Source organism: Triturus cristatus, chromosome 10, assembly GCF_964204655.1.
Source record: "Triturus cristatus chromosome 10, aTriCri1.1, whole genome shotgun sequence".
Taxonomy (NCBI): Eukaryota; Metazoa; Chordata; class Amphibia; order Caudata; family Salamandridae; genus Triturus; species Triturus cristatus.
Genome location: NC_140593.1, coordinates 1049401849 through 1049425294, shown reverse-complemented (window position 1 = coordinate 1049425294; position 23446 = coordinate 1049401849). Strand labels below are relative to the sequence as shown.

Sequence of the window (23446 nt, the reverse complement as noted above, 5' to 3'; positions counted from 1 at the left end):
TCTTGGAACCAAAACAAAGGAAAACTGATGACCTGATAACTTGTGTCACAACATTCACACCAGAATCTAACACCATTCAGAGAATTATTCGTAAACATTGGAAAATTCTCTCTACAGGGACACTCTCTGTTCCATTTCCAAGGTTTGCTAACAAACGGACAAGCAACCTACGTGACATACTCGTTCACACCCGTCCGAAAATCAAGCAGAAAGATACACAAGGAACGCTATGGAACACCACCCCAGTACATGGTCACTATCCCTGTGGACATTGTGGAGTTTGCGTACTAACAAGGACAACTAAGGAACCCCACTTGGAAGATGGTAAAGTTTGGACTCAAAGAACACACACGAATTGCAATTCTAAGAACTGCATATACCTTATCAAATGTCCCTGCAACCTCCAGTATGTGGGGATGACCACACGCCCAGTGAAGACAAGGATCATGGAGCACCGAAGTAACACACGGTGTGGTAAATCCGTAACAAAAATGAGCACACACTTCATCTCGCACCCACATGGGGTGGACGAGATGTCATGGACAGTGATCGAAAGTGATGCCAGCTGGTCGAAAAAGAAACTGTTCGAAACAGAACAGAGATGGATTTTTCGCTTGTCCACACAAAAGGTGGGCCTGAACGATGTAATTCCATGGTCAGAAATTTAAGTTGGACACGGTACAGCTCTACTGTTACCACAAACATAATACACCTATGACTTCACATGTCTTGAGGCCTTGTTACACCTCCTATTCAGTTCTTAACTAACACATGTTAAGGGCCCCGATGTTTAGTCTCTTACCCAATACCCTACTACACACAGTTTCTCTGGAGTACTGTACATTACACTTGTCGGTACAATCTGTCCTGTCTTTATCCATTTTTATCGTTCTTTTGTTCCCCTTTACGTATCTTCCCACACCTACTAAACATCCAGTACGGTGATTCAATTTTCCAATGGCTTAGGAACTAGTAGTCCGCTTTGTGATAACTCCTTTCACTTGATTTTTTAAATAGGGTGTCGGGAGACATTTCAGTCATAATATTGCCCCCTTCTTTTATGCTCTATATATTCCCTATTTGGTTCCCACCACTGCCCCTCCATTTGCACATTACATTTGCTGTACATTCCCCCCCTTTTTTGTACAACATCTGACATCGCGAGTTACGATGTGCACTCGGTACCTCACCGGGACCGAGTCTGGCTACACATAGTCAGGCAGAACCTTTTCGGACAAGATGGCGCCGACGTTAGCCATGTCTGCGTTCCCGCAGACGCTACACGGGTTCCCGGAAGCCTGAATCTCTTCAAATATGAGCTTCGCTGGATACCGGGTTAATATTTGGAAGCGGGTGAGGTTTCAGAATAACAGGCACTGCCCTCCTTGGAACCGGTAAGTGTGTTACCCCCGCATCCCATTTAAACGCGACACGCGCCTTACCTTTATTAACATTATGGCCTGTATGGCACGCCAACATGCATGTTCCTTCACTTGCAATCCCAGCATTATGGCCATAGATATACCATTGTAATTGTAGAAGTTACATCCTTGAGGAGTCCCATCTTGAACTTCGTCAGTTAATCACCGTTCTCCACCGGGCTTTACTATCACTCCCGGGTGGATATTTTTGGCAGAATGATATTCTTCACCGTTAGTCACCGTTCATAATATGGATATGATTAGAATTGCCACTCCGATTCTTGATGTGCACGTTCACGTTCAAACCTACGTTGTAGAATCCCCCTGTGGGGCCTGTGTCGCGCACACTTATACCACTGCTATAAGTGTTTGTATTGCTGTCTGGTCCCTTATTATCGCCACTACGTTTCCTGCATTGCACGTTCACGTTCAGCCTATTCTGTAGAATCCTTCTCTGGGGCTCGTGTCATACATACATATACTAGCACTATAAGCGTTAGTGTTGCCCTCTGTTCCCTTTTTCTCTCCCTTTTCCAGTTGTCTACCCCTTTAATTCGAGGGCTGACTTCCCCCTTCCATGTAGTGGGACTCTCTACCAAGTAAGGTAAGCGCTCCTACAGCATTTTTATGTATTGTCCCATATGTCTGTGGAACAGCCTCTGTGGTTGGGTCAGTTGTGTTTTTTGTCAGACATCACGTATGATTATTGGTTTTAAAGTGTACTTCTTTTTTCTGTGTACAGTTGGACTTTTTTCTCAGTGTGGGGATGAGTGTTAGTCACTTTGTTGAATTAATGCTCGATACACGCACTGCTGTGGACAGCCCACAATATCTACGTAATGTACATGTTGTTCTCCCTGCTCGCATTAGACTGAGTCTACTTATGTCGCTTCTTATGCCCTCTACGTTTGTTTTTATGTTTTCCCCTTCCACTTCTCTATCTATATAGGTGGAGAGGCTAGACGGAGTCCCGCCTAGGGGATTTACATCCATTCTCACTACACCATCCGAGTGCGGATATTTATTTTACTTTCCGTGTTCTCCATTGGGGTTCACCCTCACCTCCATAGGTCCTGAAGAAGTGTCGCTCGAGTATGGAGCATATTTGACACGAAACATGTCGACCTTATAGATTCACCAGCCACTTAGGCACTTTATGTCCTGTTGGCGGCCCCATTGTTTTTACTCATTTCCAGATCTATTATTTGAATTAAAATATTCTTAGATCTGTAACCTGTTTTATACTCACTCATGTAAGTTACTTCACACATAGCACCAGTTGCCCACATACACCCTTCACATATGGCATTCTCAGATCTGAAGAACTCCGCCAAAGCAGCCACCAGGCCCGTTGGACATTGTAGCGCCGGTCCGACGAGGAGCGCCCTATGATGAAGCATGACACCCTAACAGGTGTGTGAGGGCATTATGATCTGAAATTCAGATCTCCCAGCGACAATACTACTGGCATACAGTGACATCTTCCACACATATGCCCTAAGAGAGCAACTATTCACCCAGAGTGTCTTTTGCATATGTCCATAGAGGAGCATGGGTGTAGGACCTGTATAAATATTAGCTCTTCTGTCCCCCAGACTGATTACTTGGATCATAATTCCGTACGGGCTTGCCACTACCTCCGTGCCAGCAGGACTTGACCATTCGGCCTGGATTTGGACATCAGACTGCACAGAGGGGGTGATAGAACTTCTTTGACGGGTCCGGGGGAAGGGCGGGCTGGGACCCCGGTCCTATCGTGCCTTCAACCACACACGCAGGCTCTCTAACCTGCTGTCGGAGACTTGCCACCAATCCGGCGTCTGGGATGTTATTTTTGTTTTGTCATGTTTAAGGTTTTGGGGTTTGGGGAATGGGGGGGGGGTGAGAGGTTGGTGGCGGCTCTTCCACGATTTTTCCTGCATTTTCATCAGGGTTAGGCTCAGGGCTCCACATCGGGTCCACTCTGGTCTCACTGTGGGTGGGAACCATCATGCACTCTATAGGGGGTTGACACAGGGGCTCTTGAGAGGGCGGGGGTGAGTCACAGTCCCAATGGTAATAACAGTAGGCTCCTGGAATGTCAAAGCCCTAACTCACCTCAAAAAAGGCAAAAGGTCTGGAAATACATCTCTGACCACCACCTAGACATAATAGCGTTACAGGAGACGCATTTGCTGAGGGCGGAAGAGTCCCGTCTTCGCCACAAAAATTACCCATTAATCTACAGGGCTTCTGCTCTCACCAAATACCGGAAGATCGATATGGGACCTCATATGGATGCCCAAGAACGATAGGCCAGAAAATGCCTACCTGAGTACGCCCACCCGAACCACCTTAAAAGTATGGGACTCTACATGACATAATACCCAGTGGACCTCATTTCTGTCCCCTTATACGCCAATACACTTCAACATGGCCTTCGCCCCGTTCTTACAGGAGGGTCCCTTTGACCAGTGGAGGGAGGGAGGCTGCAGAGCACTGACGCACCTTTTTCATAACCACGACATCATTACCTTCGATAGCTGTAAGAGGGTTATGGGCTGGAGCATACCGAACATTATCACTATCTTCAACTGAAACACTGGGTGCTTACTCCCCACATTCATGAAGCAGCTACTCGTCCCCTCACAAAATTTGAGCACTATGTACAAATTGTGGACTCTATGAAAGGTGTGATCTCCTTCCTATATAACTATCTCCTCACCTCTTTGCATACACCGAGGCCACGCTACATGTCCATGTGGAAGGGTCTATCACAACGAGACATTTGCGATGGCGAGTGGGCAGGTCTCTGGTCGGACATCCCCAAATGTAATCATTCTATGGAGCTACGGGAGGCCCATCTCAAAGTAATGATGGACTGGTATCTCTACCAACAAGATCTTCCCCGCTTCGTCTACCTTGTGTTGAAGGGGTTGCGGCCTATTAGGCGATTTTCAACATATTTGGTGGGACTGTCAAGTGATACGACCCCTTTGGGCAGAAATCCTAGCGCAAATTAAAGATATGCTGGGATATCCTATTCCAACCGCCATGGAATGCGCAATACTTGGTCTCCGTGACCCTTCCCTTAAACACCAAACCAAGGCAGACAAGGCCATTATGTGGACCTGTTTAGGGACGGCAAAAGTAGCCGTAGCGGCCGCCGGGAAGCAAAAGGAGGCCCCCGCCATCTCATTGTGGCACTCCAGACTTTGGAAATTACTAAACCTTGAACGGATGGCTGATATATGCAGAGACGATTATAAGAACTTTGAATATCGATGGGGCCCGCAAGTAGCCTTCCTCACAAAGGGTCTTCCATCAGCCGTCTGCCCTGCCTCGATCAGAGCCATGCACTTGTTTCAATTCTAACCTACCTGGAGCCCCTAGGATAGCAACCTAATTGTAGTCGAATTGCCGCCACCAGGGTTGGGGAGGAGGGACTGGGGGTAAGGTTCTTTTGTTTTCTAAGATTTCTAAGGGATCTGGTTACGTTGTGTTTCCATTCAACGACCCTTCCACAGTTGGAGGGGGTCAGATTACTAGCATTACCAGCGTGCGACAGATGAAGAATATGTTCAGGGTCCATATAAGCTTAATCCCTATTCTTGCTCTTGGAGAGACTGTCTTATTCCTTTAGGATTCATGGGATGCGATGGGGAGTATGCCTCTATGATTACATGTTATCCTTGTGGGGACCTGTACTCTGCTTAGCTGTCCCAACCTATTTGGAAATGCACTCTGCTGGATTACTTTGTACTAAGTGATAAAATGTTAATAAACAGATCTTTGAAAAAAAAAATAACAAAAGCAATTTTTAACACAAACCCCTAAAAGTGGCAGTGTATGATTGATACAATAAACACCTCAATATTTCTGTCTTTTGAGGCTACTTTTAATGATGTGATAATATTTTGTAGGTATTGTTTCTGCTTGCCATTTGACGCCTGTGAGGCTACATTTCGTTTGCTTTGGCTGTGTTGGATGTGGAAATATTTTGGTGCACTTCGCATGCATTTGCAGTTTGATAACAGTCATCCAGTTCTGTGCTATGTGAACGATTATTTTTCCGTGCATTTGCTGTGTGGGGCATCTGATATTATAACACTTTGTATGTGGTGGAGATCAATTGGTGTGCATTTTGTTGTATCGGGGGGGTTTATATTATAAATGTCTGTGTGGATATTTCTGTGAGAATATTTGGGTTTGTATTGGTTATGTTTAGTGTTTATGATTTGTAATTGTGTAAACCGACTGTACTGGATCTTTATTTAGTACAGTTTGTTAGGTCTCGCCTAGGCAGAGCATGCTCTGTCTTTTCAATACACACTGTATCAAGTCTATGGGCTTAAAAAAACGCCCATCTTTTTCATTGGTTACTCTTGCTATCCTTTAGAAATGCTGGCTTTTTATTGGTGAATACACTTAGTAGTCCCTCCTTTTGAAATTTTGTATCCTCCCATGAGGACTGGCGCTCTTACGTGTGTTCTTACTGCTCCGATTACTTATACTTAGAAATAACTCTTTTTTTAGTTGGCCTGCTTCTTTGTTCGTTAACTGTTCTGTTTACTTGTGCAGTGAAACTTTGGTCATTTCATTTGCTTAACTCCCCCTCACTTGGCCCACAACACTGCTTCAGTTTTTTTGTCTCCAGTGCCTCTCCCTCACCCCTCCCACAACAATGCTCGCAGGCCACCGTCACCCCTATGAGGCCACTGCTGTTTGCCTCGCTTGGATGATTTATGCAGTCTATCCCCACCCCCTTGCATGTGGCTGCTTGCCCACCCCGAGGTCGCTGCTTTGAATTCTTAAGTTATTTTAAATTTGTGCCTTTTATTTATATAGTGCACCTATCCATGCTGCTCAACGTTTAGCCGACAACAGACTCAAACACAGATACCCTCCTCCCCAGTCAGGTGCTCTCAACGCTGCGCTATATCCTTTCCCTAGTCATGTTATAGGGTGCAGTACCATATATGTACAAAAGAGGTCCCACGGGACTCCCAGTTACAACCTGTGGTACTGCACCCTCACAACACTGCTTCTACATCTTGGCGGGCTCTTTCTTTGCTTCTGCACTTTTCATTACATTTCCCAGGATGTGTGTTTTATAAGTTTTATAGGGAAAAAGATATGGCGTAACAGCCTGTATTGCCGACTTGGAGCGACACTGGCTCAACATCCTGTGATTCTGGGCGATCCTCTTTTTCTTTAATATTGTTGAAACACCCCAAAGAAAAATGAAACCGTGGCATGAAGCCATAGCAAAATAGGGAAAAAACAAAGAAAAAACTCTCCACACTCTCCAAGGCACAGCAGGAGAGCCGCTGCTATAAAATTCACTGCACCATGGAGACTTACCCGATAATGCTTTGCAGGGCCTTTTATTTGAAAAATAATGTTGCCCATATCTTCGCCTGTGGTGGACTTAGGATTAGGGAGCCACCATCAAACTGTTCAGCACCACAAGCTCTTGTCTTTCAGCTCATCTTCTAGGTCTTCACCCTGAGTTGTGGGGAGCACGAAATTATGATTTCCCCAGGTTTCTTTTTTAATTCATTTTAATTCTTCTATGGTTGGAGCTTTTGTTCTACAGGTGGGAGGGTGATTTCCTTTAGAGTTCATGCGTACTCCTGAAATGTACATCATTGATGCAGCTCATATTTTCGTTTAGAAAGGAATCTAAATCTTGTATTTAATTCATGTATGCCACTTTGCTATCACACTGTCTGACATGTCACCTTTGCTTTATTTCTGTTTTAATCTTGGTACAATAGAATTATTTTTTAAAACTTTCTATAGAGTATTCATGAAATGAAAGGCGCAAGTCAGGTCACCGCTTCCTACAGGCTATTAGAATGGTTTAATGTGTATTTTATTTCGGCCAGCATATTACTCTGTCTCCTCTCCCTCATAACCTAATTCGCATTTTCTGGTTCTTGAGCGCCACGAGGTGATACAAATGGCAATAGCGCTATGCAAATATCATCACTCGCCTGCATACAAAAAAGAAAAGTAAAAAACATTGCCATTTTCAATGCTAACAGCTCTCACAAATGCAAGACCGATTGCATTGCAAATGCTTGTTATATATATATATATATATATATATACATTATCTACTGGCGGTTGCCAGTAGATAGTTATAGTTAGGACCGTGTTTCCATAGAAAATCCGCAACATTCTATTTGGAATAACTTTGGCGCCGGTTGACGAATCCTCGCGAAATTTTCAAAATAGGTGGGGCGCTCCGCTCCTACCCTGAAAGTCTCGGGGGGATTCGCCAAGCGGGGGCTGAGAAAAAAGGGGGGTCCCAAAACGTGTTTTCCCCATGCAATTTTCCATAGGGACCTTTAGTCCAAGGTACAGCCCGAACGGCTGAACAGAATTACTTGAAATTTGGCAAAGAGGTAGTCCTCAGCTCAGGGATGTGCCTTTTGCATATATGGAGTCAATCTGTTCAGTAGTTCCTGAGAAAATCAAAAGTAAAATCATATATATATCTGGGCGGAACCTAACCACACATCTCATCCTGAGATCTGATTGGCTGTCAGCACTTCATCCAAGAAGTGTTGGCAGCCATCTTGGGACCAATATACATGATAGCACCTCATTAAAAAGCATTGCAGTTAATAGAAGGTTTTAAGACTTTAGTTACATTATAAATCATTTGTTGATGGTACCATACTCATTTAAGGAATTGTGGTGTGTTCTAAGGTGATTTTACCATGTGAAAAAGCCTTCTGCTGTGATATCATGAACCATGTTTTAGAAAAAACTATTTTCTCATGCTTTTCCCACAGAGGTTTGGAAGGTGATCTATAAGCTAAACTGAGAGCATATTTTCTGTAAATTCACATTATCTTTCTCAGTCATGTGAGAATGAAGTCTGACATTCTCAGTAAAACATGTACATCCAACAAGGGCAGAGACTGTCAGTTGATTCCTTTGTGTTCTACTGCAGCTTCCCAGAGTGTTCTAAAGAACAACTAGAGCGCTAACAGTCTTACTTATGACAAAAGTATGGCACACCTGAAGCCATCTTGATTGGAATAAAGTGGTAACACTTAAAACATTTAATTTACAAAGGAACAAAATGAGGGGGTTCATTTTGCCATATAAATTACGATTAGTGCTGCAGAAAGAAAAACACATTTTGACTTCTGAAATCCTCTTTTATTTCATAAAAAAATTCTGACATGCAGACTGAAACATGCACTTTCAATACCAGCAGTAGATTTGCCTGGTGAGCAGTAGCTTTACTACAGTGATCTAATGAGCAACTAGAGTGCTAACATTCAGAATTTATGGAAAATGTGTGACACATCTGAATGCCTTCTTGATGGAATCAAAGTAAAAAACTGAAAGTATTTCCTACTGAGGAGACTGCAGTAAATGAGGAAATTAGGAAACTTCATAACAAATAAATCTCCCAAGATGGCCACCAGAGACAAAAGAGCCCAAATGTAGCCAAAATGTAGCCCAAATATCACCCAGATGTAGCCCAAATGTAGCCCAATGACAGAACGTCCCAGAGTGTTCTTAAGATCAACTAGAGCGCTTACAGTCTTACTTATGACAAAAGTATGGCATACCTGAAGCCATCTTGATTGGAATAAACTGGTAACACTTAAAACATTTAATTTAAAAAGGAACACAATGAGGGGGTTCTTTTTGCCATAGAAATTATGATTAGTGCTGAAGGAAGAAAAATTAGGGAATATTTTGAGTGACTTCTCAAATCCTCTTCTATTTCATTAAAAAATTCTGATATGCAGACTGAAACATGCACTTCTAATACTAGCAGCAGACTTCCGTGGTGAGCAGTAGCTTTACTACAGTGATCTAATGAGCAACTAGAGTGCTAACATTCAGAATTTATGGCAAATGTGTGACATATCTGAATATCTTCTTGATGGAATCAAAGTAAAAAACTGAAAGCATTTCCTACTGAGGAGACTGCAGTAAATGAGGAAATTAGGAAACTTCATAACAAATAAATCTCCTAAAATGGCCACCAGAGACAAAAGAGCCCAAATGTAGCCCAAATGTAGCCCAAATATCACCCAAATGTAGCCCAAATGTAGCCCAATGACAGAAGTGTGCAAAACAGTGTATTGTGTATTTGCAGTTTTATATAGTGCAGACTTGTCAGGTATTGGAGTGCTTTACATGAGCATTGGTTACATCACACAAGATCAAATTCATTTTGGTTGTAGACATGGGGAGATTAAGTGATTTGACCAGAATCACAGAATGTTGTGCTGAAGCAGAAACTCCAACCTGGTTCCCCGGTTGCAAAGTCTGCAGCTCTGGAAGTAACACCACACCCTCTCCCCTTGGATGCAACATTTAATCAAGTGGTCAACTGGATAAAAAAACTAAGATTACAAATAATTTAAAAGTTCTTTGTCGCTATTTGAAAACTCAGAAAATATGTCCTCATTTTAGTTTTTTAGAGCACTAACAATAATTTTGATGCAAATAAGACCATCTCATATATGTAATTTCTAAAGGAAATGCTCTAGGCATTACAGTTTTGATTACATCAAGATGACGTCAGGCGTTCCACACTTTTGTAATAAATATAGAATGTCAGCAATCTAGTTGTTCATTGGGATACTGTTGAGAGGCAGAGGCCAGGGGCACGGACTCTGAAAATTGAAGGCAGGTAGGAGAGTGCAGAGGCAACAATTTGACCACACTAGGCAGGCAGGAAGGGCAGTGGCAGCACAACAGACTATGGAGGGCAGTGGAAAGGGGGGCAGGGGCTACAAACCAACAATACAGGACTGGCAAGAGAGGCTGTGGTGATGTAATAGACCATTGTGGGCAGAAGGAAGAGGCAGTGGTCATACAACCATACATGCCAACAGACCCGTTTCAGCCAGGAAACGTCCAATGTTTTTAAGCTCAAATGGGCTTTACTTGATCTGGTTCCTGTCTACAATCTTCTCTTTTTCAATGTAACTCAAAGGGGAAAATCAATACCCCAGATTTATTTCAAAATCTCCCTCTTACCAAGTTCAAAATGTTCGCAAGTATGGTACATTGGATCATGGTAGGCATTGGGGTAGGGACATGGACTCGGATAACAGAGGACAGGAGGGACATTGAGAGGTGCACCAAACTGACCCTACAGGGCAGGCATCAGGGTTTGCAGCAGCACAATACACCACACAGGGCATGCGGGACGGGAGTGCAGCACAACAATCCATAGAAAGCAATAGGGAGGGGACAGGACCATGCACATGGACAACAGAGGGGAAAGAGGCAATGGTACCTAGCTGACCATAATGGACAGACAGGAGAGAAAGCTGCAGCATAACAGACCATAAAGGGCAGGAGGGACGGATCAGGGGCATTACAATGGAACCGACAAGCCAGGAAGGAGGGAATAGAGGTCTGCACATGGAAACAGAGGGCTGGGGGCAAGGGGGCAGGGCAGGAGCAGCAGGATGACCATGGAGGTCAGGCAGGATGGGCACTAGAAACAAGACACACCATGGAGAGCAACAGTGAGACTGATGGCATACACACAGACCATGGAGGAAAGGTGGGAGGGGGTCAGGAGCAGCTAGCTGACCACACAGGGAAGGTGGGAGGGGCCATGGCAGCACAGACAACCATGCATGGCAAGCGGGAGGGTTAGTGGCAGCACAATGGCTATGATGGGCAAGAAGGAGGGTGCAGGGGCATGCACAAAGGACCATGGAGGATAGAAGGGAGGGTCAGGACCTGGCCACAGACAAGAGAGTTCAGGGGAAGGGGCCTCACAACAGACCGCGCGGGGCAGGCAGGAGGAGCAGTTGCAGCACAACAGACCAGGGAGGGCAGAAGGGTGTGGCAGTAAAATGGACCATGAAGGACAGGAGGAAGGGGATAGGGGCATGGCATGTGGACAGGCAGGGTGGACGTGGCAGGGACAGGTTACAGTCATCTGACAATGCTAGGCAGGTGGGAGGGGAGTGGCAGCTCAACAGAACACTCAGAGTAGATAGGAGTGGCAGGTCCATGGAACATGGTGGTCAAAAAGGATGGAGCAGGGGCATGCACAAAGACATCGGAGGGCAGGGGGAAGGAGAATAGGGGCAGCAAGCTAAGCACAGAGGCTAAGCAGGAGGTCAATGATTGCCCATAGAATTGGGCAATGGAGGGCAGGAGGAGTGGACTGGTACATCATGCTAAATGGAGGGCAGTGGCAGCACATCAGACCATGCATGGCAGGAAGGAGGAGGCTTGTCCATGGATTCAGACAACAGAGGATAGGGAGGAGGTGGATGGGGCAGCAAGCTAACTGTTCATAGAAGGTGGGTATTAGGAACTTTATTGTTTTTAAAATGTGTGTCTGTGCGAACTACTTAAAATATGAACAAGTATGCAGCATAATCTCGCTTTTATTCAGGAAGAAGAGGACGTTTGGGACTGTGACTCCGGGCTCACTTGGCAGAAACATCCCCTGACCTTCCACCCCCCTTCGCAAAATGTAATGCCCGTGAAAAGGGTAGGTGGACGCAGTGTTACATAGAACATAGTCCTGAGAGCACGATTGAAAATGAAAACTAGATATAGTATATGGTATAAACTATGCACCAAAAAGTGTGATATAAGATGAACCGGGGCGTGAAATATAATATGCAATACATTGTGCGCAATGACAGATTAATTGGAGAGCGCGAGATAGCACAGGCACTAGCGCTTGCTATGTGATATGCGCCTTGGAGTATAATATGCACAGGGCAGTGTTGTGTAACCTAAGTAGTCCTCTAAAGTTGTAATATAAAATATGTGCTGGGTAGTGTAACATTGCATATGCACTGTGACAAAGATATGGATCACAGATTGTAATAAGTATGGCATAGCGCTGTGCTTTATAACATAGGCATCGAGGAAGGCACGTTAGATGGGGCAATATAACCCGTGCGAAGGCAAGTGTGGCATGACATATTCACGGGGTGGTGTTACAGTGCACATGGGCTAGAGAGTGTCATAGCATAAGCACTAGATGGTGGAATACAACACAGAGGTGTGTGGCACTCGGCAGGCAATGGTGGGTGTAACACAGCATTGGGCTCAGCCAGGAGCACGCTGTGACTCTCAAGTGAGGTTTGTCTCCTTTCCAGAGAGTAAAATAAAAAGTATTACACATCCGGCGGTGGATGTGTGTTTTATTAACCGTGAGGGGGTTTCTTGCATAGTTTGGTCGAATTTTTGTCGAATCCCTTTTGAATGGCTTGGTGTGCATGTGTATTAAATGTGCCCGTCAATAGCTACCCATGTTTGTATAAATAAACGACAAGGGTGTCTACTTGGAGAGTACCCACCAGCGGGGGTGCCGGGATTAGGCACGGTAGGGTGTCAGACATGTCAGAGCTTCACTAGCGGTGTGAATACATTCTACGTGGATTCATTGTATGCATAGTCGCCTTTTAATTAATATCACGCAAATCGTCATGGTGATAGGTACATACGGTTTGTCCAACAACACAGCCCCCCTCCTAAAGAATAAAAAAATAAATAAAATAAAAAAGCCCATGACCCGGGGGTTGGGGTCCCCGGGGCCGATTAAGGCCTTGGGAGGGCCAAATTAATTTTTTTCAACAAAAAAAATTAGGGTGCAGGCCCTGGGGGATGGGGTCCCCAGGGCTAATACATTAGAAAAAGAAAGGGGGCCACACAGCCCTCCTTCTTAAAAATAAATAAATAAAAGACCTGCATCGCGCCGGAGGCCATGCCCCCTTCTTGCAGCACTCTGCAAACGCGCCCCCTGGCCAGTTGTAAGTTGAGGAATTAATTCCCCTTCAATACTGAGGGTCCCTGAGGGCCAACTAGCCCAACAGGTATCTCCAGTATGCGCCAGGGAGCTGCGTTGCAGACAGGTGTTCTGAGGCCACGCCACTTTTTACACCTCCATGCAACGCAGCTCTGTGGCGCTTACTGGAGGTACCTAGTGGGCTAGTTTGACCCTAGGGACCCTTAGGATTCAAGGGGACTTAATCTCTCAACTCAGAACGGCCACAGGGCACGTTTACACAGTGGTGAAGGGAGGGGACGGGGCCTGAGGTGACGTGTGCAAACACGCCCTGTGGCACGTTTTTAAGTTGGGGAAATAATTCCATTTCAATCCTGAGGGACCCTGGGGTCCAACTAGCCCACCAGGTGCTTCCAGTAAGCACCACTGCTCTGCGTTGCAGAGAGGTGGTGCAGGCCGTGCCACTTTTTACACCTCTCTGCAACGCAGCTCTGTGGCGCTTACTGGAGGTACCTAGTGGTCTAGTTGGACCCTAGGGACCCTCAGGATTCAAGGGGACTTAATCTCCCAACTTAAAATGGCTACAGGGTGTGTTTACACAGTGGGGAAGGGAGGGGACGGGGCATGAGGTGACATGTTCAAACACGCCCTGTGGTGCGTTTTAAGAGGTAGTTTTAATCCCCTGCCCTATTATATACTAGGGGCTTACAGAGGAGGTCATGCTAATCACAGGGGGACCCCAACGCATAGTGTGCCCTAGTGTATGTAGGTGTTTTCACTGTATTCTGAGTGCCTTTTAACATAGTACTGGCTCTAGGACTGCTTAGGCAGACTCAGTTACCACCAGTATCCGTCTGAAAAAGTTGAGGGTACAGGATGATTTTGCAACAAGGCTTCTTTCTGCTCTTCTGTTTGTTCTTTCTGCACGTTATATTTCTTCCTGCACTTTTCTTCGTCTTTGAGGACTTCTGTTGCTTCTTTCTGCATTTCTTTTTTTTCTTTCTGTGCGTTTTTCCTTCTTTCTTCACATGTCCTATCTCTGTAGGCATAGTTAGATATTAGCATTTAAAAAACCTTTGAAATTCACTGAAAAAAACCATAGGTTTCAGGCACGTTATAGCTAGGAATTAGCATTTAAAAAACCTTAGAAATTCACTGAAAAAACCATAGGTTTCAGGGGCGATATAGTTAGCTGGACTTTTCTCTCGTACAAAACCATAGAAATTCCCCCGTTATAGTTAGTTCAGCTAACTATAACTCGCGCGCCCGCAATGCACTGCTGATGACGTCACATATTACATCACTCATGACATGGTCAGTGACATCACTCATGACATCACTGATGACATCATCCTTGTGATAGAGTGGCAGACCTCCTCTCCCCCTAATATAACCTTTCATACACACATTCAAAAATAGAAATTAAAATTTTCAAAACTATGGATATACCAATACCAGTTACAACAACCTATTCAGTAATTGTAGGATCCACATACACATCCACTCATTCACCAACAGTCCTATACAGTCACTCATACATGCACTCACTCATCATATGTATTCATACACCTATACATTCTGTTACACAACCCCACTCATCCATAAAGTTACTCACACACGTAGTCACTCATGCTAATAAAGAATCAAACATCCGTTTACCTGCATATTCAGTTATACACACACCACCACACTTACTTCTACAGAAACTTACACATACTTAGTCTTTTAAACAATCACTTATAGAAACACATACTTATTCATACAGGAACTCTTTCAATCTCTCACTCTCACATATACTCACTTATATACACCAATAGTCACATATACTAGTTTAAAACATATGTAGTTACTCATAGAGACACTATTGAGACAGTCATTCACTCACTAACACACCCATGCACACACTCATCCACCCATACAGTCCTGCACACATGCTGTCTTCAACACATACAAACAGTGAGTCACTCATTCATGCACCTATGCACTACGTAATACCCCCCACCGAACCATACAGACATCAGACACTCATACTGATATTCAAAAAATCAACTAATAACCTATATAGACACTCATGTAGCTACTCACCAACCCATGCAGCCACTTATACACAAAGTGAGAGACTGATACAGATATTTACATATTTAAACATTACTCACTAAGATACACTTAATCAGTCAGTAATACAATCAATTTTTCAAAAAACAAATCATCCATTTAGACATTTATATACCCATTTATTCTTCCATCGACCTTGAGATATACATATATAAAACATATATAATTTTCAGAAAAACACACATTCACTGGATGATGTCATCAGTGATGTCATTTGAGATGTCATCAGTGATGTCATGAGTGATGTCACTGACCATGTCATGAGTGATGTAATATGTGACGTCATCAGCAGTGCATTGCGGGCGCGCGAGTTATAGTTAGCTGAACTAACTATAACGGGGGAATTTCTATGGTTTTGTACGAGTGAAAAGTCCAGCTAACTATATCGCCCCTGAAACCTATGGTTTTTTCAGTGAATTTCTAAGGTTTTTTAAATGCTAATTCCTAGCTATAACGTGCCTGAAACCTATGGTTTTTTCAGTGAATATATATATATATATATTATCCCCCATGTGAGAGAGTGACTGAGAACATGAGAGGAAATGGTGAAGTGAACGAGTCGAAATATAGGACATTCCTACAAGTTCAAACCTACAACATGGTTATTTCCGCATTTTTTTAAGAATCTGGACAAATTGGGTTCCTAATAAATGGGGGCTCCTTTTAATTTTTTTATAGCAATTTCAGCCGGCCTCTTGTCGGCTTGTGTCTTGCGCATTGTTGTTAGCGCTAACTTGGCTTCGGCGCTAGATGTGCAGAAGGACAGAGGAGTGCAGCTTTCATTAGTGTACAGCACCAGGGTTCATACATGGTGGGGTCTGCTGCACCACAACTATGGCTGTCTTATACTACTCAATGTTTGGTCCAGGGCCCCCTTTCCTTGATCACAGTAGCATCTAAGCTAAGCTTGTTACTCCAGTGGGTAAAGAAAACAAGCATTTGGAATGCAATAGGTCTCACATTACTGAAAGTTTGACCTATTGGCGTTGCAAATAATAATTTGACACCAATAGCTCAAATTTTCAGTAATGCGAGACCTATTGCATTGTAAATGCTTGTTCTTACTTTCTTTTACAGGCACACAATAATTATCTATCAAAGCATTGATGTCTGTCCATGTATCATTCATAACAAATAGTAAACCATTCCAAGTGGTTCAGTCAACGATTAAACATAGTACTGGTGAAACAAATACCAGTCTGAATATGTGATCAACATAAAACGGTGACAAACTATATGCTAAGTAGTACCTTTGGGGATCCAATGACATTCTTTTTTTTTTTAACTCTTTATTTAGTCTTTATTCAACAAGAAACAGTAATCACACACTTGGCCATATGCAGAATAGACTTAGTATCATCATTATCCTTGACATCTTACACTGGGTACTATTACACATTCATATTAGCCCGTCCCCACGGTGGGCCCCCAGGGCGGCAGCCAGTTTATTTGAAAGTCCCATCCGGCCAACCAAGCCCCCTCGATGATCCCATTCAGTAGGTGGAGGGTCTCCGACCATGGTCAGCTGCACAATTCTCCAAAGTCCATTAGTGATCGAAATCCCATGACATTCTTCAACAGCAGGCCAGTGGCCTATAGAAAAGGGCCTAAATGTTCCCCCTTCAGATAACGACATGGATGGATGCTGCATTTGCACTTGGTGGATGGCGGGGAGGGGCTCATGAGTCAAGAGATAGTCAGAGCTTGGCAACCAAAAGAATCAGTTGGTGATGTCCGCTGGGAGGGAACCAAGCACCAAAAGGCGGGAAAGATGCACAATATTAACCAACCAGAGAAAAGGAATTTTAAAAAGCAGGTCATCTAAACAACCAAAAGTGGTGGGCGTGTCTATAGCCCATATACAAAATACAGCATGCCTGCCTAGGCTCGACCTAAAAAAAGTGTCTTACTGGAAACGGGCAATGAAGTGCTGTCTTTCAGCACTTGGAACTCATGCTAGTTTTCAGTGACTGATGTTGGGCGGTTTTATGAGTTGGTTCACCAAAAAAACACAAAAAGGAGAAAAGAATCCTTTAAGTTTTGCTTGCTTTAAACTAATGTTATTACTCAGCATTTTTAGACTCTTCCTTTCACATCGTGTTTTATGAGCATGTGATATAATTGACTTCCAAAGATTACAAATCTTTCCTAGATAGTAAAATTACTATGCACATTATGGCTGAGAGTTCCTTCTGATTAAGGAATCTTGCCAGGTGCCTAGGACAGGAAACCACATGGGGAAATTGGAAGATGTGATCTTGGAAGAAGCTGGACTCCGGCAGCGGCAGGACCAGGTAAGTTCTTTTTTTATATATATTATTTTCCCCACCCGTACTGCCTCACCACTTGGTTTTGGTAGCAGCCGCCACTGTTCCCAGAGCAAATCCTGCCTTGCCTGTAATGGAAACAGTATTTGAACCCGCATCCGGCTTCCGAGATGTGCTTAAAAACTGCCCCCCCAGGTTCCTTCCTCTCTAAAGTTACTCCAGGTTAATCCCGAGGGGGTTGCGCCAGTAAAAGAGGCTGCTGATAGAGAAAATTACAGAAACAGGATGCAGTGCAACTGTGTCCACAATCCATCTCATTCTGACCCCACAAACTCGAATTACAGCAGTAAATGCGTTCCAGGGTAAAATTGCAAGGTTTGGCAATGGATTTGCCCTTGATGTGTTGCCCAAAGCTCAGAGCGAGGCTCTTGGGATCCCATTAACAGCAGGCTGACAACGTACTTTTTTAAATATATAAACATATAGGTAAATTTATAATTTTGAAACTTCTAAAATGTTTTAACTCCGTGAACCACACTGCAGACTTGCTTTGGATTTTTAAATGCGGTGAGCCACTTAGGTTATTCACATTAACTACCTGCAATCAGTCAGCAAATATACATTTTGACACCCAACAAACCTTTTAAAATTCGTACCTTTATTTTCTATTAAAAACAAACTGCTATCAAACTTGTTTGATTCTTTGTATTTGAACCAGTCAAGAAAACACTCAGGTTTTGCATGATCCCAGTGAAACACTGTCCTGTGGGCACTAAGAGTCAAAACAGCGCCGCCCACAAAGGTATTCAGACTTTATGGCTTATTCCCTGTAGTCAGCTAAGGGCAGACTCCGCCCAGTGACATGGACTCCAATATTGTACAAGATGTCCCCAGAAGAGAAGCAAAACCATCATCCACACCAAGTGAACTCTGCCAAGATGATATAAAAGCTGGTAATGTGAACAGGGATTGATTAAACCAGAACGAGATGCATCTACAACCACATTCACTGCCAATAGTTGCCTCTGGTGTCTTTACTCATGGTTCAAAAGGCATTCTAAACCCAGAAACACTGGTATGAAGAAACCTTTCTTTTGGAAAGGCATGTTTGTAAATGTTTTCATGGAGAAACTCTTTACAAGAGTAGAGTACCATCACATCTTTCTTTTGATCAAAAATGTTTTAAATCTCGACTAAGGGTATAAAAATGCAGGGTATAAAAATAAAGAAAGCCTTGTCTGTGGTTGCTTTGATGTTTGTTCTGCGACATTGTGGGGAGTCCACTTAGAAGCATTTGCGGTGGACGATGCTAGCGCCGGACTCATCGTACTCCTGCTTGCTGATCCACATCTGCTGGAAGGTGGACTGCGACGCCAGGATGGAACCACCGATCCAGACAGAGTACTTGCGCTCAGGTGGGGCAATGACCTGTATAAGAACAACAGAAGAAGTATATGAACATGTGCAACAACAATCTTTGCTGCAGGTGGACAGAGACAGCATTTTTTTGATCCTACTCTACATCTTGAGTACTAACCTTAGCTACAGGTCGTAGTGATGATAAAGATATACTTGGGTCTTCAGTGAGACATTATCCTGCTAGCACATGGGAATACTGTTTCTACTAATGTTAAATGTTTGCCATCTTCATCTTTTAATCTTTTCCTCATCATCATTTACACTAAGAGGAGTAGCTCTCAGAAGGCATGCGTTGCCATTGCAAGCAGAAACTAGCTCTCTGTCCGGGATTCTGTGCGGAGGGCGTGAGCTTGGGAGGTGCGTCTAGACCCACAATGCAAAAAAAACACAAAACGTTTGTAAAATTGGACAACTGGTGTATAGTCAGCTCTCAATGCATATTTTGAAACCTGTAATTGTAACTTTAGCAATCTTAGTTTAACATAAGATGTATATATATATACATATGCATATGATAATTGATTTCTCTTGGTAACTATGATGGTATGGTACCTTTTAGTGCATTAAAAAGTCATGATGACGCTCACAAGAGCACAATTGAAATTATGCAAATGAGGGACTATAAAGCGTGTTGTGGTATTAGTGTCTCAAAATGGCCCATGATCAAGGACTGTGATCGTTTGAATCGCGTTGGGCCTGCATTTAGGATTCATATCTGGATTGCTGTGAAATTTGAATAAAAGGCGCTTTGAAGGAAAGTGCATCTCTGTTCTCTGTGGCAGAGTTTCAAGTTTGAATATATCTATCTATCTATCTATCTCAAAGTCAATCCTGCTTTTCCAAAAGATGAAGCGGGCACCAGCAACAAGGAATCTGGAAAGGAAAGTTATTCAGGCAGAGATGAACGCTGGACGACGCTTCTTCTACATTTTGTAGGGAGCTGGATCTGAAGTGTTGCAGTGCCAGCCCCTGTTAAAGTGTGCAATAAATGTACATGCAGAGACCTCTAAATCCAGTCCATTTGCTGCACCACAAGTGGTATGGAATGTGGCCTGCTGCAGCAGTGGGTTTCTTTTTTGAGTCACAGAGGTCAGAATCCAGAGGTTGGGCCCCAAATGGCCCATTTGAAATATTTGTCCACATTTGGAAAGATAAATTCTAGAGTGTTCAATTGGTGAAATGCCTTTTGAGACCTTTACATTTGGTCCACAACTGTCAGACCTCTCCTTAACCGAAAACATACTTTGTTAAAGCGTTATATAGGCGAGGGGATGCATGCCCACACCTTTCTCTCTGCATCGCCCCCTCTTGCTGTCTCTCACTCTTATTCACTCATGCATCTGCATCTTTGAAGCTGGATTTAGGATGGCATTGCAGATCTGGGCAAGATATTGGCTAAGAACATTTGGGTCAAGATTAAGGTAGCTTTTCCTACTCTTATTCCCACTTCTCTTCCTTTGTCCATATTTGGAGCAGTTTCCTGTGCATGAATTGAGAATGACAATAGTCCTGCACCAACTTGCACCAATCGTTGGTGTGGGGAAGCTGCTGAAATAGCCTGGGCTGTACGGTTAATGAGATCTTCAATCTTTCTTCAAGGTCATTACCAGCCTCATTAAGTTTGAGAGACAAGCAATCATTTTTTTGATCTGTATTTTGTAGACTTGTAAGACGTTTATAGATCTTTAAACTATGATAACAGGGAGTTATAAGCAATGGTTTTTGCCAGTGCATTCTGGCTTTCTAGATCCCTAGCTTCGTGGACAACCCACGAGGACACGAGGCATTGGATTCATTTTGTTTGCACCACCCATTTATTCATGATATTTTCTGCACTTATAGGCACCTCCTTTCCTGAGAGTGATGATTGGGTGGAGATTCAGGGCGTTTCATATAAAGACATTTGTAGTGCTGGTACCAGGCTCTCTCCATTCAAACCCAAATAGAATTATAAATGGGGAATTTTTATCATGGTTACATTTGTTCCATGGTCCTTCACTGCCTTCTATTCTTCATGCTAATGTTAAATTTAGAAGTGTTGCACTATAGTCATGTATTATGTTTATTTGTTGATCAGATGTTGGTATTCGTCCACTCATTTTGAGGTTTGGTTCCATGATTGAAGGACATTACTGAGGCTGAAGGATAGTGTGGTAATACTCTCATTACTGACTGGGAATTATTGCAACACTCCTCGTCCTACACTTTGTCACTATAGTCCTTTCACTTGTACTGCACCCTTTAATTTCCTTAGGTTACTTAAGCTTATGGAACCACCCTGGGGGTGAAGAGCAGTGGTTAATTTGTAAAAAAAAAAAATAAGTGCTGGGGCTCTCATCAGGAGGCAGCTTGCACCAGCCCATTTCTCCTGTTAGCGTCACCTAAAACAAAACCAACCACTAACCAAGAAAGTGGGGAGCGGATGTGGCTTAATGGCCTGAGTTGCCAACTTTGTAGCTGGTGAAGCAGGTTCAAGCCTTGGCATTCGCTCAACATCCTGTGATTCTAGCTACATCACTTAATCTCCCCATAAATTAGTGTGTCCTTAACTGGTGCTCATGGAAAGCGCTGATGCTGATGATTAAGTGCCGGTGCTGAGCACCGGAAACCACCGCCTCAAATTAAGCACTGGTGAAGGTCTGTGTGTATGTGTTCTCATATATGTGGCATTGTATGATAGTTACCTATATAGTACACTATCTGCTACACTTGTTCAAGCACACTTGATGCTGACCTTGGGGCTTTCCTCAAGTCCCTTTGCCAAAGGAGAAACACTTTTGATCTTCGTTATGCCGTTAATAATGCAAGGTACATTTAAAAAATAAAAAATAAAAAGTGTCCTCATTACACCATGGCTACTGCATACTGGGTCGATTGTAAACACCCTCGATCCGTCTGTGGTCCAAGCAGTATTCGAACTCGTTCCGTCCACGGCACTGGTCTATTACAAAGAGGGAGGGGCTGAGAACCCCCTGCCACCTTAATCCATGGTTTGATGTAATCATTAGACTAATTATCAGACTTTATGTCCCACCTGTAAGCTTATCAGCCTGACCATTTTAGAAAGTCCTCCCACATTTCTGCAGCTCTTCCTGGGATCCCCTGGGTGTCCAAGTTACATGTCCATTTAACCACACTCACCAGGCGATTGAATTCAGGTGGGGGGGATCCAACCAGTGTTTACAAATCTCACGCCTGGCCAGGAGTAACAAATAAAATAGTAAGCTCCGTTGCTTACTATTTAGAGCCTGTTGGGAGACATAGTCAACCCCGAGGAGTACCAGTGTTGCAGTTGAGCTTATATTTTCCACTAAAATAGCCCTTATAGTGGCTTCCACAGTCTTCCAAAATTCTTTTAGTTCTGGACATGTAAAAAATATGTGAACATCATTGGCCCTTGGGTGGTTCCATTTTTTGCAACAAGGAACAGGCTGCAACACAAACTTGGCTAGTCTTTGCGGTGCCCTATTAGCCTGGAAGGCGAGGGCAGATAGGGTGAGAAACCATATAGGAGAGCTGGTTATCAATCCTGAGGGGGACATTATAAATAATGAGGAGGAAATTCAGGAAAGCTTGGTAAAACTCTTTTCAGAACTATTTGCAGAATCAGAGAGCCCGAATGAAGAGGTCTTAAAGTATAAGTTAAATAACATAGGTCTCCCGATTTTAACAGCAGAAGGGTGGAATAGGGTGTATGCCCCAATTACAGAAGAGGAAATACGGGAACAACTTAAACATATGAAGAATGGTAATGCGGCAGGCCCTGATTCTGTTCAGGTCGAGGTCTACAAGCTGATAGTAGAGGAGATAGTACCGGAAATGGTGTCTCTCTTCAATTCTGTTTATAAGGAGTAAGGGCGGATTCCATACTCGTGGAATGAGGCTATAATTACTTTGATCCTGAAACTGGCTAAGGATCCGAGGAAGGCCGATTCATATCGACCAATTTCCTTATTAAATGTGGACCACAAGATTTACACAGGTATATTGGCCAGAAGACTGGCCAAGGTGGACCCTCAGCTGATACATATTGACCAGAAAAGATTCGTCCCTAAGAGGCAAATACAAGAGCTTACACTCTCACTAATAGGGACTATAGATCTAGCAGTTGCGCGATCGATCCCATTGGCGGTGATCACTATCGACGCCGCCAAGGCCTTCGATCGTGTCAGCTGGACATTTCTTTGGGCTGTTTTAGGCGCAATGGGCTTCAGTATTGATTTTTTTCGGGCAATATAAAAACTAAACGCGCACCCCATGGCCAAAACGGCTCTGACAGAGAGCTTCAAAATTAACAGAGGGACAAGGCAGGGTTGCCCTTTGTCCCCACTTCTCTTTGATATATACATTGAAGCTCTGGCGCTCAAGTTAAGAACAGATGAGCAGATCATTCCTATCCACCAGCTCCCAACGCACAGTAAAATTGCATTATACGCAGATGCTTTGGTGATTTCTACTTCTGATCCAGAGCAAACATTGAATAAGATAGA

At 43.6% G+C, this 23446-nt stretch overlaps 1 protein-coding gene across 1 annotated transcript in view; it reads right to left on the bottom strand.

Annotated features, from left to right (window-relative positions):
- Positions 1 to 16542: 16542 nt before the first annotated feature.
- The window catches only part of LOC146796542 (actin, cytoplasmic 1-like), a 173318-nt gene continuing 166414 nt past the window's right edge, over positions 16543 to 23446 (bottom strand). The window contains exon 6 of the mRNA XM_085629160.1: positions 16543 to 18965. Coding sequence (XP_085485286.1) covers positions 18822 to 18965 — 144 coding nt within the window. The 3' untranslated portion in view covers positions 16543 to 18821. The remainder of the gene's footprint in view (positions 18966 to 23446) is intronic.